The 13,315-nt window shown below is 37.6% G+C and overlaps 1 protein-coding gene across 5 annotated transcripts in view; it reads left to right on the top strand.

Moving 5' to 3' along the window:
* Nucleotides 1-13,315, top strand: part of ncam2b (neural cell adhesion molecule 2b) — a 235,687-nt gene that overhangs the window by 183,981 nt on the left and 38,391 nt on the right. For all 5 annotated transcript variants that reach the window (XM_077217135.1, XM_077217133.1, XM_077217134.1 and 2 more), the window contains exons 8-10: nt 1,327-1,472; nt 8,682-8,832; nt 12,070-12,257. In XM_077217135.1, the coding sequence (XP_077073250.1) occupies nt 1,327-1,472; nt 8,682-8,832; nt 12,070-12,257 (485 nt within the window). The remainder of the gene's footprint in view (nt 1-1,326; nt 1,473-8,681; nt 8,833-12,069; nt 12,258-13,315) is intronic.

Here is a 13,315-nt window from a genome sequence, read left to right as displayed (position 1 = left end):
ACGGAGCTGCAAGGGTTTCCACTCAGCTAGGCACGTATCTTTCGCGTCTCCTGCGTGCTCATAAAACTTGTTTTTGTTTTGAATGAATGGCATCCCAAGGTTTAAGAGCTGGATTATCTCGTCACGCCTTATCTCAGCTCAGTTTTGCCGTTTGCTGATATGTTTGTGGGGGGGTTTTTTCTCCCAGCTGTATTTTAGTAATCCTTCTTAAATAATGAATATTGTTCAAAGTGTGCAATGAAACTGACATTGTGTACAAATTATGGGCTGCATTTGCTATCTATTAACAGAGATGTAAAAAAAAATAATAATAATAAAGTGGGTTTTAGACTAATCTATTCTAAAGACTTAGTTTATGTTAATTTACTAATGCATTGCTAAAATTAAAAGTTGAATCTGTTAATATTATTTAATGAACCTGAGCTGCCATGAACTAACAATGAAGTTGTTGTTTTTTGTTTTTGTTGTTTTTTGTGAACTAATTATTAACAAAGATTAATCAGAATGCAACAAATGTATTGCTCATTGTTAGTTCATGTCAGATAATACATTAACTAACGTTCACTAATGGGACCTTATTGTAAAGTGTTGCCATTTTTTCTTGCTGTTCTACTGTTCTCTTTTATTTATCCGCTATTATTGTGCACCCTGAGGGAAAGCATTTTCTGATGTATATTTATCAGGTTAAATGCTGCGATGGTGTCACCTCTTTGCTTGAAGGCTGCTGCTGTTGTACATCAGTTACCCTACTAATGAGCAGCTACACAAGACAAGCCTCATCTTAGATTTATGATGAGAATCTTAAGTATTGCTATGCCACACAACCCCTGCAGTTTACTAATGTTTATTTACCAGTGGGAGCCTGTGAGATTCAGATAGCAACAGATGTGTTGTGCTTGTCAATGCGTTGTTTCTTTTTCTGAACTCTAGACAGACAGCAAAACGCTGACCTTTCTGCAATATTCTGTTGATTTCTCTTCCATCTGGGTGCCCATGAAGGATTTTTGATAGCCAGACCAGAATGATGTTGTTGACGCAAAGTTCAGTCTGATATTTTACTGAATCGTTACCCAAGAACAAAATGTACTCTGAACAAGAAATCTTTATTGAGCAATAGATTATAATTATTTACATGCTTCACAGCTATTGGATTACTATTTATATAGTATTTCTGTGCATGTAAAGGCAGCCAGTGATGTATATTATATGACTTTTGGAAGCTAAGCTTGAGTGTTTGTTCCATGTTTGTCTAAACATCCCCACTCTTTAGTTCTGTATGTTACTCTTTTGTCTTTGTCACATTGTCCTTTTGTCCCTCTCTTGCAGTCCAGCCCCACATTACTAAACTGAGGAATGTGACGGCTGTTGAAGGCAGTGCTGCTATGATCTCCTGCAAGGCTGAGGGTGAACCTCTGCCTGAAATCTCCTGGAGGAGAGCAAATGATGGACACAGCTTTTCAGATGGAGATAAGGTACAATATGATTCTTAAAGAGAAGATGTGTTCATGTTTTTGAAAGAAGACTCCTATGTTCACTAAGGCTGCATTATTTGAAAATGTTGTGAGATATTATTACAATTTAAAATAACTGTTTCCTATTTTAATATATTTAATAAAAAAAAATGATTTGTTCCTGTGATGGTAAAGCTGAATTTTCAGCATCATTGCTCCATCATTACTCCAGTGTCACATGATCCTTCAGAAATCATTATAATATGTCTATTTAGTACTCAAGAAACAGTTTTTATTATTAGCAATGTATTTTTAAGCAGGTATACTGCTGTTAACATCCTCTTTTTACAAAGAGCTGTAAAAAAAATTGTAAACTGCTGTTTACAAATCTCTAGTAAAACTGTTATTTGTCACTTTTGATCAGTTTAAAAATAAACTTGTTAGTATATACAATGTTAGTATATTGTCTTCATGTGATGAATTAATGTGATGTGGTCATTAGATTGGGACAACATTTTGCGCTCAATTATATTTCTTATAGAAAACATAATAATTAACTATTTAAAACCATAGAATTTTAAACTGCATAGAATTCATACTACTTGTTCTTGTTAGACTTAATCTAAATTATTAATTGTTGCAATAATGGCAGATGTTAAGTCATAGCAACTTAGCATTTTAAGTTCAGTGAATATTTTTCTTTAAATAATTCATTAGAAGAATCCAACTAAAAAAAAAAAGCCATGCAAACTGTTGCAATGTTTTGAGTGCTGTGAACATCTAATGTAATATAACCAAACTATTTCCAAGAACACATATATGTGTATTTGCAGTTTTCCAACCACCTTTTCCTCTCTGTCACTAAACACCAGCATTTTGCCAGCACATTAACTGCCAAATATGTAAGACATTGGGTTTTTGCTCACGCCCACTGTAATAGTCATGGACATTAGAGGATATAATGGACTAGCACGGAGAGACACAGCCCTGAGGCACGCTCAGTCTGTGTACCGGTTGAAGGCTGAAGAAGGCTTTCTGTGCTCCAATAATGCTCTGCAGTTCCTACCGGCATGCTTCGTGTCTGCGTTGAATACGAATGCGCCCTGCAGAATGGCAAATGCGATTGCAGTGGCCAGCCGGGAAAGATGATGGGAACAGAAACTGTCAAAGATCATTAGAATTCTGTGAAAGGTGGGTTGTTGGCGTCAACAATAGAGGCAAACGGAGCCTGACTCCAGGGAGGAACTGTGAAAAGACTCCCCATCACAGTTAATCTAGCGAGAGCTGCTCAGGTAGCGATTAGAATAGCCTGCGTGGCTGGGAAATGAAAGAGGATTCATACAAAGAGGTGTAGGAGAGCAGCAACGCTTGCCGCCACTCAATATGAACAAAATGAGTTTGATTTAAGCTGCTCTTTCAGAGGTGGAGGGACGTTGAGGTTAGGTAGAGGAGTTAGTCTGGTACAATTACACAGGGGCCGGGACAGAACCTGTGCTCTGAATTCAGAAGTTGCAAACAATTGATCTGGGAGCCTCTTCCCTCCCCTACGTTTTACACTCAATGGTTAAAGTAAGAGTTCAAAATGGACACCAATTCACTGCTAGGAACGAGTTGAATGGTGAAACTATGCGGTGAGAGATTTGACATTTGGTGCTTTAGCACAGCCCATGGGGGCCAATTTACAGCTTATAATGATATGTCTCACTTTAGAGGTGTCTGAATGCAGAAAAACTAAATGAAACACTGTGTACATTTAAAACAATACAGCTAAATCCAGTTTAACATGGTTTTATATGGCTTCTTGCTCGTCCAAGATTATTTATGGCCTGGTCCAATATGGTCTGAGCTGGCTTACGTTAGTTAGCTCCATGTCTGCATTGAATATGAATTGCAGAAAGGAAATGCCATCCTGCCTGGAAAGATGATGGGAACAGATACTGTCAAAGATCATTAGAATTCTGTGAAGGTGGGGTCGGGGAGTTATTGTGTAGGGGACATATACACAATACTGTATACATATACTATATACGGTATATTTATGTGTGTGTGTGCGTGCGTGTGTGTGACCATATGTCCTGGTGGTGCTTAAGGCAAATTCATCCTTAATCAGCTGATGTGCCTTTTTTTGTTGTCACTGGTTGCATGTTCCAAAAAATGAAAAGAAATGGTCAACTTAAAAGACTTTCTTTCTTATGTGGAGCACAAAAGGTGCATTTCTAAAATACTTTTTTTCCAGGTTTTTCTGCAGTTAAAATGTATGCATATTGAGAGCTGTGAACTGGAACATTTACAACATGTGGTAATTGTTTCAGAAGTTTGGGGTTTGTAAGATTCTATATATATATATATATATATATATATATATATATATATATATATATATATATATATATATACAAATAGCTGTTTTCTATTTTAATATATTTTCCAATGGAATTTATTCCGGTGATGGCAAAGCTGAATTTTCAGCAGACATTACTCCAGTCTTCGATATCCAGGATCTTTCAGAAATAATTCAGATGTTTAAAATTTAGATGTTCCCTTTTTTTTTACTGTTACAGTATCAATGTTAAAAATGGTTGCGCTTTTTTGCGGAAACCATGATACATTATTTCTCAGTATTCTTCGATGAATAGAAAGTTCAAAAGAGCATTTATTAAATTATATATTTTATTATTATTATTATATATTTACATTTTTTGTAACATTATAAATGTCTATACAGTCACTTTTGATCAATTTAATGCATCCTCACTTAATAAAAGTATTAATTTCTTTAGAAAAGAAACGAAACACTTTTGAATGTTAATGTCCATTAAAAATAATTTAAATATATATTATTAACAGAATTTACATTTAATAAATAAATGTGTATATATATATATATATATATATATATATATATATATATATATATATATATATATATAAACATTTTATATTAAGAGACTTGCTCTTATCGCTGACATGCCAGTAATTAATAATAATCCAAATCAAGTTTATTATAAAAGTAAAACTTAAAAACTTTAGATCTTCCTATAATGGATAGTGCTACTGAGTAAACCCTGATGTTTTGAGAACAAGGTGATTGACAGGTAAATCCCTGTGATTTCCAGTCTGGCCATACAACATGCTTTTTTTTCCATAAACAGACAGCCTAAATTACATAAGAATGGGTGACACATCCTTTATGGCAAGGAATTTCGATTTTCATGAAGCTGGCAACATTTTCATAGATTATTCAGATAGCGCCTTGTCTGTGAAAATGAGTTTGATTTAAGCTGCTCTTTCAGAGGTGGAGGGACGTTGAGGTTAGGTAGAGGAGTTAGTCTGGTACAATTACACAGGGGCCGGGACAGAACCTGTGCTCTGAATTCAGAAGTTGCAAACAATTGATCTGGGAGCCTCTTCCCTCCCCTACGTTTTACACTCAATGGTTAAAGTAAGAGTTCAAAATGGACACCAATTCACTGCTAGGAACGAGTTGAATGGTGAAACTATGCGGTGAGAGATTTGACATTTGGTGCTTTAGCACAGCCCATGGGGGCCAATTTACAGCTTATAATGATATGTCTCACTTTAGAGGTGTCTGAATGCAGAAAAACTAAATGAAACACTGTGTACATTTAAAACAATACAGCTAAATCCAGTTTAACATGGTTTTATATGGCTTCTTGCTCGTCCAAGATTATTTATGGCCTGGTCCAATATGGTCTGAGCTGGCTTACGTTAGTTAGCTCCATGTCTGCATTGAATATGAATTGCAGAAAGGAAATGCCATCCTGCCTGGAAAGATGATGGGAACAGATACTGTCAAAGATCATTAGAATTCTGTGAAGGTGGGGTCGGGGAGTTATTGTGTAGGGGACATATACACAATACTGTATACATATACTATATACGGTATATTTATGTGTGTGTGTGCGTGCGTGTGTGTGACCATATGTCCTGGTGGTGCTTAAGGCAAATTCATCCTTAATCAGCTGATGTGCCTTTTTTTGTTGTCACTGGTTGCATGTTCCAAAAAATGAAAAGAAATGGTCAACTTAAAAGACTTTCTTTCTTATGTGGAGCACAAAAGGTACATTTCTTAGGAACACTCTTCACACTTTTCATATAATAAAAGTGAATGGGGAGAGAGGTTGTCAAATTACAATAAAAGCACCATAAAGTAGTCCAAATGACTGGTACACCATACTTAAAGTCTTCTGAAGCCATTTGATAGATTAGTGTGATGAATAAACTTAGTTTTAATTTATTCACTGAAAATCTTGACATCCAGCCTATTTCTTCATTGTGTGTTCATGATGTATACTAGTGAGTTTATGAGAAAAGTAGTGTCAAGTTCACGAATGAAATGAATCATTCTTTTGAATCAGATCCTTTCAATGAATTGGTTGTTCACAAAAATCTGAATGATTTGTTCCCAGATCAAACTGATCCAGTCCTTGAGTTCAACCCACTGCCTCATTGATCTGGTGTCAGTGAATACTGATACAAATAGATACACTACTTCAAAAGACTTGAAATACAGTGCACAGACCATGTGGGCCACTTTTATGATGCTTTTCCATCTTTTTTTAAAACTTCAAAGCTTTTCATTGTAATTGCATAGAAAGTCAGTCTTTGTGTTTAAAGTCAGTCTTTGAATTTCTTTGTGTTCCACAGAAGAAAGAAAGCCAGACGGTGTTGGAAGAACGACATGAGGGGTAGTGAACGATGACAAAATTATAAGTTTTGGGTGAATTATCCCTTTAAGCTGGTGTGACCTGTTTCTTTCAGCAGAGAGCGTCTGGGAAATGGGTCTGGCTGCTATGATGCATGTGTCAGCATGAGTATGGAGATTAGTGGCTGACTGAGGGCAATTTTGGTCAACTCGGATGATGAGCGGGGTGTTGAGACAGGAAGACAGGCCTCAAAACTGTCATCATGCACTGCCTATCGTTAACCACACCACTGCTCACTCTCACTAATCAAAACTGACACTGCCGCACACCCCACTGCTGCTTATTATGCAGTGAACGATTCAGAGGGCAGTGGGAAAAACTGAAGAGGTGATTTACATCAGAGCGGTTGTGGTCTGAGAAACAGAGGTCTGTGTAATGTCTGCTCAACTTGTTTGCTTTTAAGATGGTTAAACAGTCTGAGATTAGGTTTGTAAGGGTCTGCCATCCTATGGCATTCATATCCTCTCACGGACTTAAATTTATTTTGCCAGTGGTTCAAAAAAGCCATGTGGATGTGTTGTATTTGAAGCTGTAGTAAAATAGAAGTTCGAAATTCTAAAAGGATTCAGTTGTCTAAAGTCGTCAAAGTGAAATGTAACGTGGTTAGTGAGCGTTTTGGAAAGTTTTACATATCAGCAACATGCATCATACAGATTGTGTCTTGACACAATGGGGCATTTCTATTCATTTTTTCAGGATTGAATTAAAGAATAGAAAGAATAGCATATTTTTCAAATAGAATTTTTTTTTGAACATTTGTCACTGTCACTTTTGATCAAATGAATGCGGGCGTCCTTGCTGAATGAAAGTATTAATTTAAAAAAAAAAAAAAACAACAACCTTATTTTCTTGGCCGATTCCAATTTTTTTGTAAGTGTGACCTGCCGATAACAATTTTTGCCTATTCCGATTTTCTTTCAAAGAACTATAATTGACAACATATACAAAAAACAAGTTAAAAGACAGTAACAAAATAAGAAAAACTAAAAACAAATTTCAAACAACAGCACAAATAAATACAATAGAATAAAGAGAGATATGTTATAAACAATGCTTTAAGTTTTTCATGTGGTATACAGTACATTCAGGTAAGAAATACTACAGAAATTAATGTAATCAAATTTAAAATAACACTGGATAGTCTTCATTGTAAAAAATAAATACAGATTAATGCTCACAATTAGTTACAAAAGTTATTCAGTCAAGAGCAGAGAGTGATTTTCTTTTTTTCTTTTGAGCATTTATTAACATGACAGTCAGCAGCAGCTATGTTGCCAAGTCCGTGGTTTTCCCGTGGAATTGGGCTACTTTAAGTTGTCGCCGCCCTGTAAAACTAAACTGACAACTATTTGCGTTCCAAAATTGACTGTTTGATTGAATACTCGCCAAGACGGGCATTTTTTTGACATAATTTTGTGTTTGAGAGAAGGCTTGTGCAATTCGCTTATCAATGGTTTGCATGCTTTTGTGTGAGAGCAAAACCTGCGGAAATTGGTAAAATTATTCGCAATACAAGCACTATTTAACCAGATAGAATAAGACGAGTGAGTGAGAAGAGGCTGGTGTGACACTTCACCGTTGGAGAGAAGAGACCGAGAACTCACACTGACGTTATTGTCTGTGCCGCTGTCAACAAAACGAACCGGCTCTAAATCGGAAAGACGTGAAACTGACTGGCACGTCACCAGTCCAGGCCGATCATTCGAAAAATCGGCCAATTCCGGTCCCTGGCTGGTCGATCGGTGCATCTCTAAATCTTGTATTGGTTTTCTTCACACTTAGCTTGGGGGCGCATTTTCTGATAATTTCATGCTGCTTTACAAATTGTCTACAAGAAGGGGATTTTGAAGGCGGCATAATTACGCTTCCTGGAACAGCCTTTTTCTTTTTTTTTGGTAGCATACGTATCATGCTTTAAAAGCCTGTCAGCTCGTTTTGGCACAGGGCCTGTATGCATAATATCACCTACAGTTATGCTATTGAACTATATTACAACTTCTATTTGTGGAACATTGGTGCCTTGTATCATAACACTATTGTCGATATTTTACAAAAGCATTCTTATATAACACAATTTTTCTTATAACGTGTCTTATACAATAGCTTTATGTTCTATATTTAGAGGGAGTAATGGGATCAGGACATGACACAGTCCTAACTTGAATCTGTGTTCACAAGTCAGACAAGAGTGTGTGGGAAGTTAGGAATAGTTCTGTACTCATTTTACCATGATAAATGTCTGTCTGATCATGTAAGGGAAAGGAAGATTATACGCTTGAGTTGTGTTAAAAGCTGCACCAATCTTTTCACCCTTATCTCTCATAAATCCCCTAAAAACTCCCTGGTTACTTTGGATCTGTACTTGTGAGTGAGTCATGTCTTCATTTGTTAAATCCCCACTTCTTGCTATTACATGATTTTATTCTTAATCCTACAACCTTGACTCTCTGATAATCGGGTTTATCTACTTTTCAAATAACTGAAAAATGTGATGTTGTTTCAGAGTCCAGACGGGCGTGTGGAGGTTCGAGGCGGTTATGGCGAATCCATGCTAACTATTGTTGGAGTCAGGCTATCTGACTGGGGACGCTTTGACTGTGAGGCTCTCAGCAGAATCGGCGGACATCAGAAGAGCATGTTCCTGGATATTGAGTGTGAGTGGTCTAAATGGTCAATGCAGGGTGGAGAAAAATTCTGAATTTAAGAATTTATGAGCTGGAATTTGAATTGGATTGGTCACAGCTTTCAGTAAACTGAATTGGTATTTGAATTGGAGTGGCAGGAAGAGGATTTAAATAAATAATTGCATCATTAAATTAAACTAATTAGTAGTGATGGGCAGACGGAGGCTTCGTGAAACACTGAAACAGTTGAATCAAATGTGCCATATTGTACCGAGGCTTCGAAACAATCCGACACCCGTCTCCACGGTGACCCCTAGTGGTCAGAACAGTGCAACAAAAACCCGGGTCAAACGTGCAAGAAAAACACCTTTTAAAATCGATTGCAATTTTTTTACTAAAGGTAAAATCTCTCAAATGCAATCATCTAATAAGATTATCATGTAAATGTGTTCTTTTATCAATTGTTAGGGTTTGTTTTGTTTGTCCTATGAATGGCTCAGCTAAACAGACAAATAAGACTATTAACTACCTCATTTTAATTGTACTAATGTCTAATTAAAACGTCTACAAATGTATAAAACTGATCAGATATCAGGTAAACCCACAGACACTTGTTCATTGTTGCTCATGAATCATGATTGCTGCTCATTGCACATGCTCATTGCAGCGGTGAACCATTGAAATTTCGATGTGTTTCGAAACAGTTATGACGTAATGAAGCCTCGTTCACTGAAATCACGTGACTCTGGCAGTTCAGTACACGCTCCGAACCATTGATTTGGAACAAAAGATTCGTAAAGGCTTCGAAGCTTCATGAAGCAGTGTTTTGAAATTGCCATCACTACTAATTATGCCTGTTCACTATTTTTTATTTAATAATGATAATAATTGTATTTATTTATTCTGGAAATACCCATTATGCTGTGTGTATGAATATTTGTACTGGAAAATTAAATGTAAAATGAAAAAGCTTCATTTACATCAACATTTCATTTCACTTCCTAAAAGTCTGTATTATACAGGTCCTTCTCAAAAAATTAGCATATTTTGATAAAGTTCATTATTTTCCATAATGTAATGATAAAAATTAAACTTTCATATATTTTAGATTCATTGCACACCAACTGAAATATTTCAGGTCTTTTATTGTTTTAATACTGATGATTTTGGCATACAGCTCATGAAAACCCAAAATTCCTATCTCAAAAAATTAGCATATTTCATCCGACCAATAAAAGAAGTGTTTTTAATTTTAAAAAAAAGTCAACCTTCAAATAATTATGTTCAGTTATGCACCCAATAGTCAATACTTGGTCGGGAATCCTTTTGCAGAAATGACTGCTTCAATGCGGCGTGGCATGGAGGCAATCAGCCTGTGGCACTGCTGAGGTGTTATGGAGGCCCAGGATGCTTCGATAGCGGCCTTAAGCTCATCCAGAGTGTTGGGTCTTGCGTCTCTCAACTTTCTCTTCACAATATCCCACAGATTCTCTATGGGGTTCAGGTCAGGAGAGTTGGCAGGCCAATTGAGCACAGTAATGCCATGGTCAGTAAACCATTTACCAGTGGTTTTGGCACTGTGAGCAGGTGCCAGGTCGTGCTGAAAAATGAAATCTTCATCACCATAAAGCTTTTCAGCAGATGGAAGCATGAAGTGCCCCAAAATCTCCTGATAGCTAGCTGCATTGACCCTGCCCTTGATAAAACACAGTGGACCAACACCAGCAGTTGACATGGCACCCCAGACCATCACTGACTGTGGGTACTTGACACTGGACTTCAGGCATTTTGGCATTTCCTTCTCCCCAGTCTTCCTCCAGACTCTGGCACCTTGATTTCCGAATGACATGCAAAACTGAGCAACAGTCGAGTGCTGCTTCTCTGTAGCCCAGGTCAGGCGCTTCTGCCGCTGTTTCTGGTTCAAAAGTGGCTTGACCTGGGGAATGCGGCACCTGTAGCCCATTTCCTGCACACACCTGTGCACGGTGGCTCTGGATGTTTCTACTCCAGACTCAGTCCACTGCTTCCGCAGGTCCCCCAAGGTCTGGAATCGGTCCTTCTCCACAATCTTCCTCAGGGTCCGGTCACCTCTTCTCGTTGTGCAGCGTTTTTTGCCACACTTTTTCCTTCCCACAGACTTCCCACTGAGGTGCCTTGATACAGCGCTCTGGGAACAGCCTATTTGTTCAGAAATTTCTTTCTGTCTTACCCTCTTGCTTGAGGGTGTCAATGATGGCCTTCTGGACAGCAGTCAGGTCGGCAGTCTTACCCATGATTGCGGTTTTGAGTAATGAAACAGGCTGGGAGTTTTTAAAAGCCTCAAGAATCTTTTGTAGGTGTTTAGAGTTAATTAGTGGATTCAGATGATTAGGTTAATAGCTCGTTTAGAGACCCTTTTCATCATATGCTAATTTTTTGAGACAGGAATTTTGGGTTTTCATGAGCTGTATGCCAAAATCATCAGTATTAAAACAATAAAAGACCTGAAATATTTCAGTTGGTGTGCAATGAATCTAAAATATATGAAAGTTTAATTTTTATCATTACATTATGGAAAATAATGAACTTTATCACAATATGCTAATTTTTTGAGAAGGACCTGTTTATCCTTCTATATCCTTAGAACCAGTGGCAGCAGCAGGGTAGATATATATCTCATTATGGGGTGCACTGGAATGGACCATCTGAGTGTTGCTAATATACTCATTCATTCAGTCTCAATCTGTCACCGGTGTGACACTGTGGGCGGCATCAATCTCTTTAATGGAAAAAATGGATGTGATTGTGTGTGTGCTGTTCCTGTGTCTGTCTATGTGTGTGTCTGCCGGTGTATGTAGGTGTAAGACTGTGAAATCACATATAAGGCAGCATTTCCCAATATCACGATTCTTTCTATCTCACACCCTCTGCCTCATTGCGTCTCTCTTTCATACTGCCAAATGAAATCTTCCACCACCCACTGCATTGTGGGAGAAGATGGGGTTTGAGTGTGTGTGTGTGTGTGGGTTGTTTTGAAAAATTAAAAGCAACATGCAAGAAGTGGCCATGCTTTAGATTCAGTATGATTAGGAGCCATTTTACCCAGGTGAAAAAGAACTCCATGATAAAGTGTTCGGTTTACTCGAATGTGGAAGCACCTACCTGCTCGGTACATGCTCGGATTTAATTTAGACTTCGGGCAGCTAATCTTGAATGAGTTTTTGATGGATGACTGTTAGAAGAGCTTGGCGTGCCATTACTGAATACTCTTTTGCTGTTCTTTCACAGATGCACCAAAGTTCCAGACCAACCACACTATATTTTTCTCGTGGGAAGGGAACCCGGTCAACATCAGCTGTGATGTTATGTCTAACCCTCCGGCCACAATGCTGTGGAGACGGGAAAAGTTGACCATCCCCAGTGAGGGTGCTGGAAATATGCGAGTGCACAGTATCCCCGGCAAATCGCTCCTAGAGGTAACCCACCCACTGCTGTCGGTTATTCTCACTCCTATTGGATCTTTGTGTTTGCTAAGATAGGAAGACCAAAGGAGTTAGACACTAATGACATCCCGGCCTTAGCACATTGCTGGAATGTCATGAAGCAAAGAAAGTAGTTAGTACATTTTAATTAATATTTATCACATTTTAATTCCTAAATTTTTTTATTAAAATGTTAGTATTTTTTTTCAAAGGGGTGGTTGATTGCGATTTCACTTTTTTCATTTTGAATAGTGTGTAATGTTGCTTTTGGTGCATGAACAGTATCTGCAAAGTTGCTGCACTGAAAGTTCAACGTAAGCAGAGATATCGTCTTTTAAAAATCAGAAAGTTTAATACCTACAAAAACGACTCGAATGGGACTACAACGAGATACTTCCCAGGTTTTATATGTAACTAACCCATAAATTTACATCAACCCTCCCTCCGGAATATGCATAAAAGGGGGCATGGCCATATTTCTGCGGCTTTGTCGAAGAGGAAGAGTTATAGTGGAGTGCTGTAGCCATGCCGTTGAAAGTGTGTTATTTTCACCCAGCTGTCAGGTGTTCTGTAGTTCGTCAACAATGGCTAAAATTTATGTTTGATTATGTTCCTGAAAATTACAATCGTAATTTAGCTCTCTGTGCTGCGCCTTTTACGGAAGACATCTTCCAGAATCTACACAAATTCAATGCCGGATTCAACAAGAAACTGTTACTAAAACATGAAGCAGTTCCAACTTTAAAACCAGAGGCAGCAGTTGTTGGGCCACAACCTGCAAGTAAGACTTAATAATTTCAAATGTATTTGCATGTATAATTTCAGACGTAATGTTTTAGATTTTATCAAGGACGTAAACAAATGCCAGCGCTGGCTTTAGTAGCCACTTAGTTATGCTATTTCGTGTGTCTATGACAAACGCCTACAAACATTTTGGACCTGAATTTGTAACTATGTACTAATTTTGTAAATGTATTTTCCATGTATACTTTATGACGTAATTTTTCGATTTGATCAAGAACGTAAACCAATGCCAACGCTGTTTGTTTAGT

This window comes from Siphateles boraxobius, unplaced genomic scaffold, assembly GCF_051911475.1.
Source record: "Siphateles boraxobius isolate OS27281-9 unplaced genomic scaffold, OSU_SipBor_1 7, whole genome shotgun sequence".
Classification (NCBI taxonomy): Eukaryota; Metazoa; Chordata; class Actinopteri; order Cypriniformes; family Leuciscidae; genus Siphateles; species Siphateles boraxobius.
Note: the sequence above shows the minus strand (reverse complement) of the source record. Positions and strands in the feature narration are given on the sequence as shown.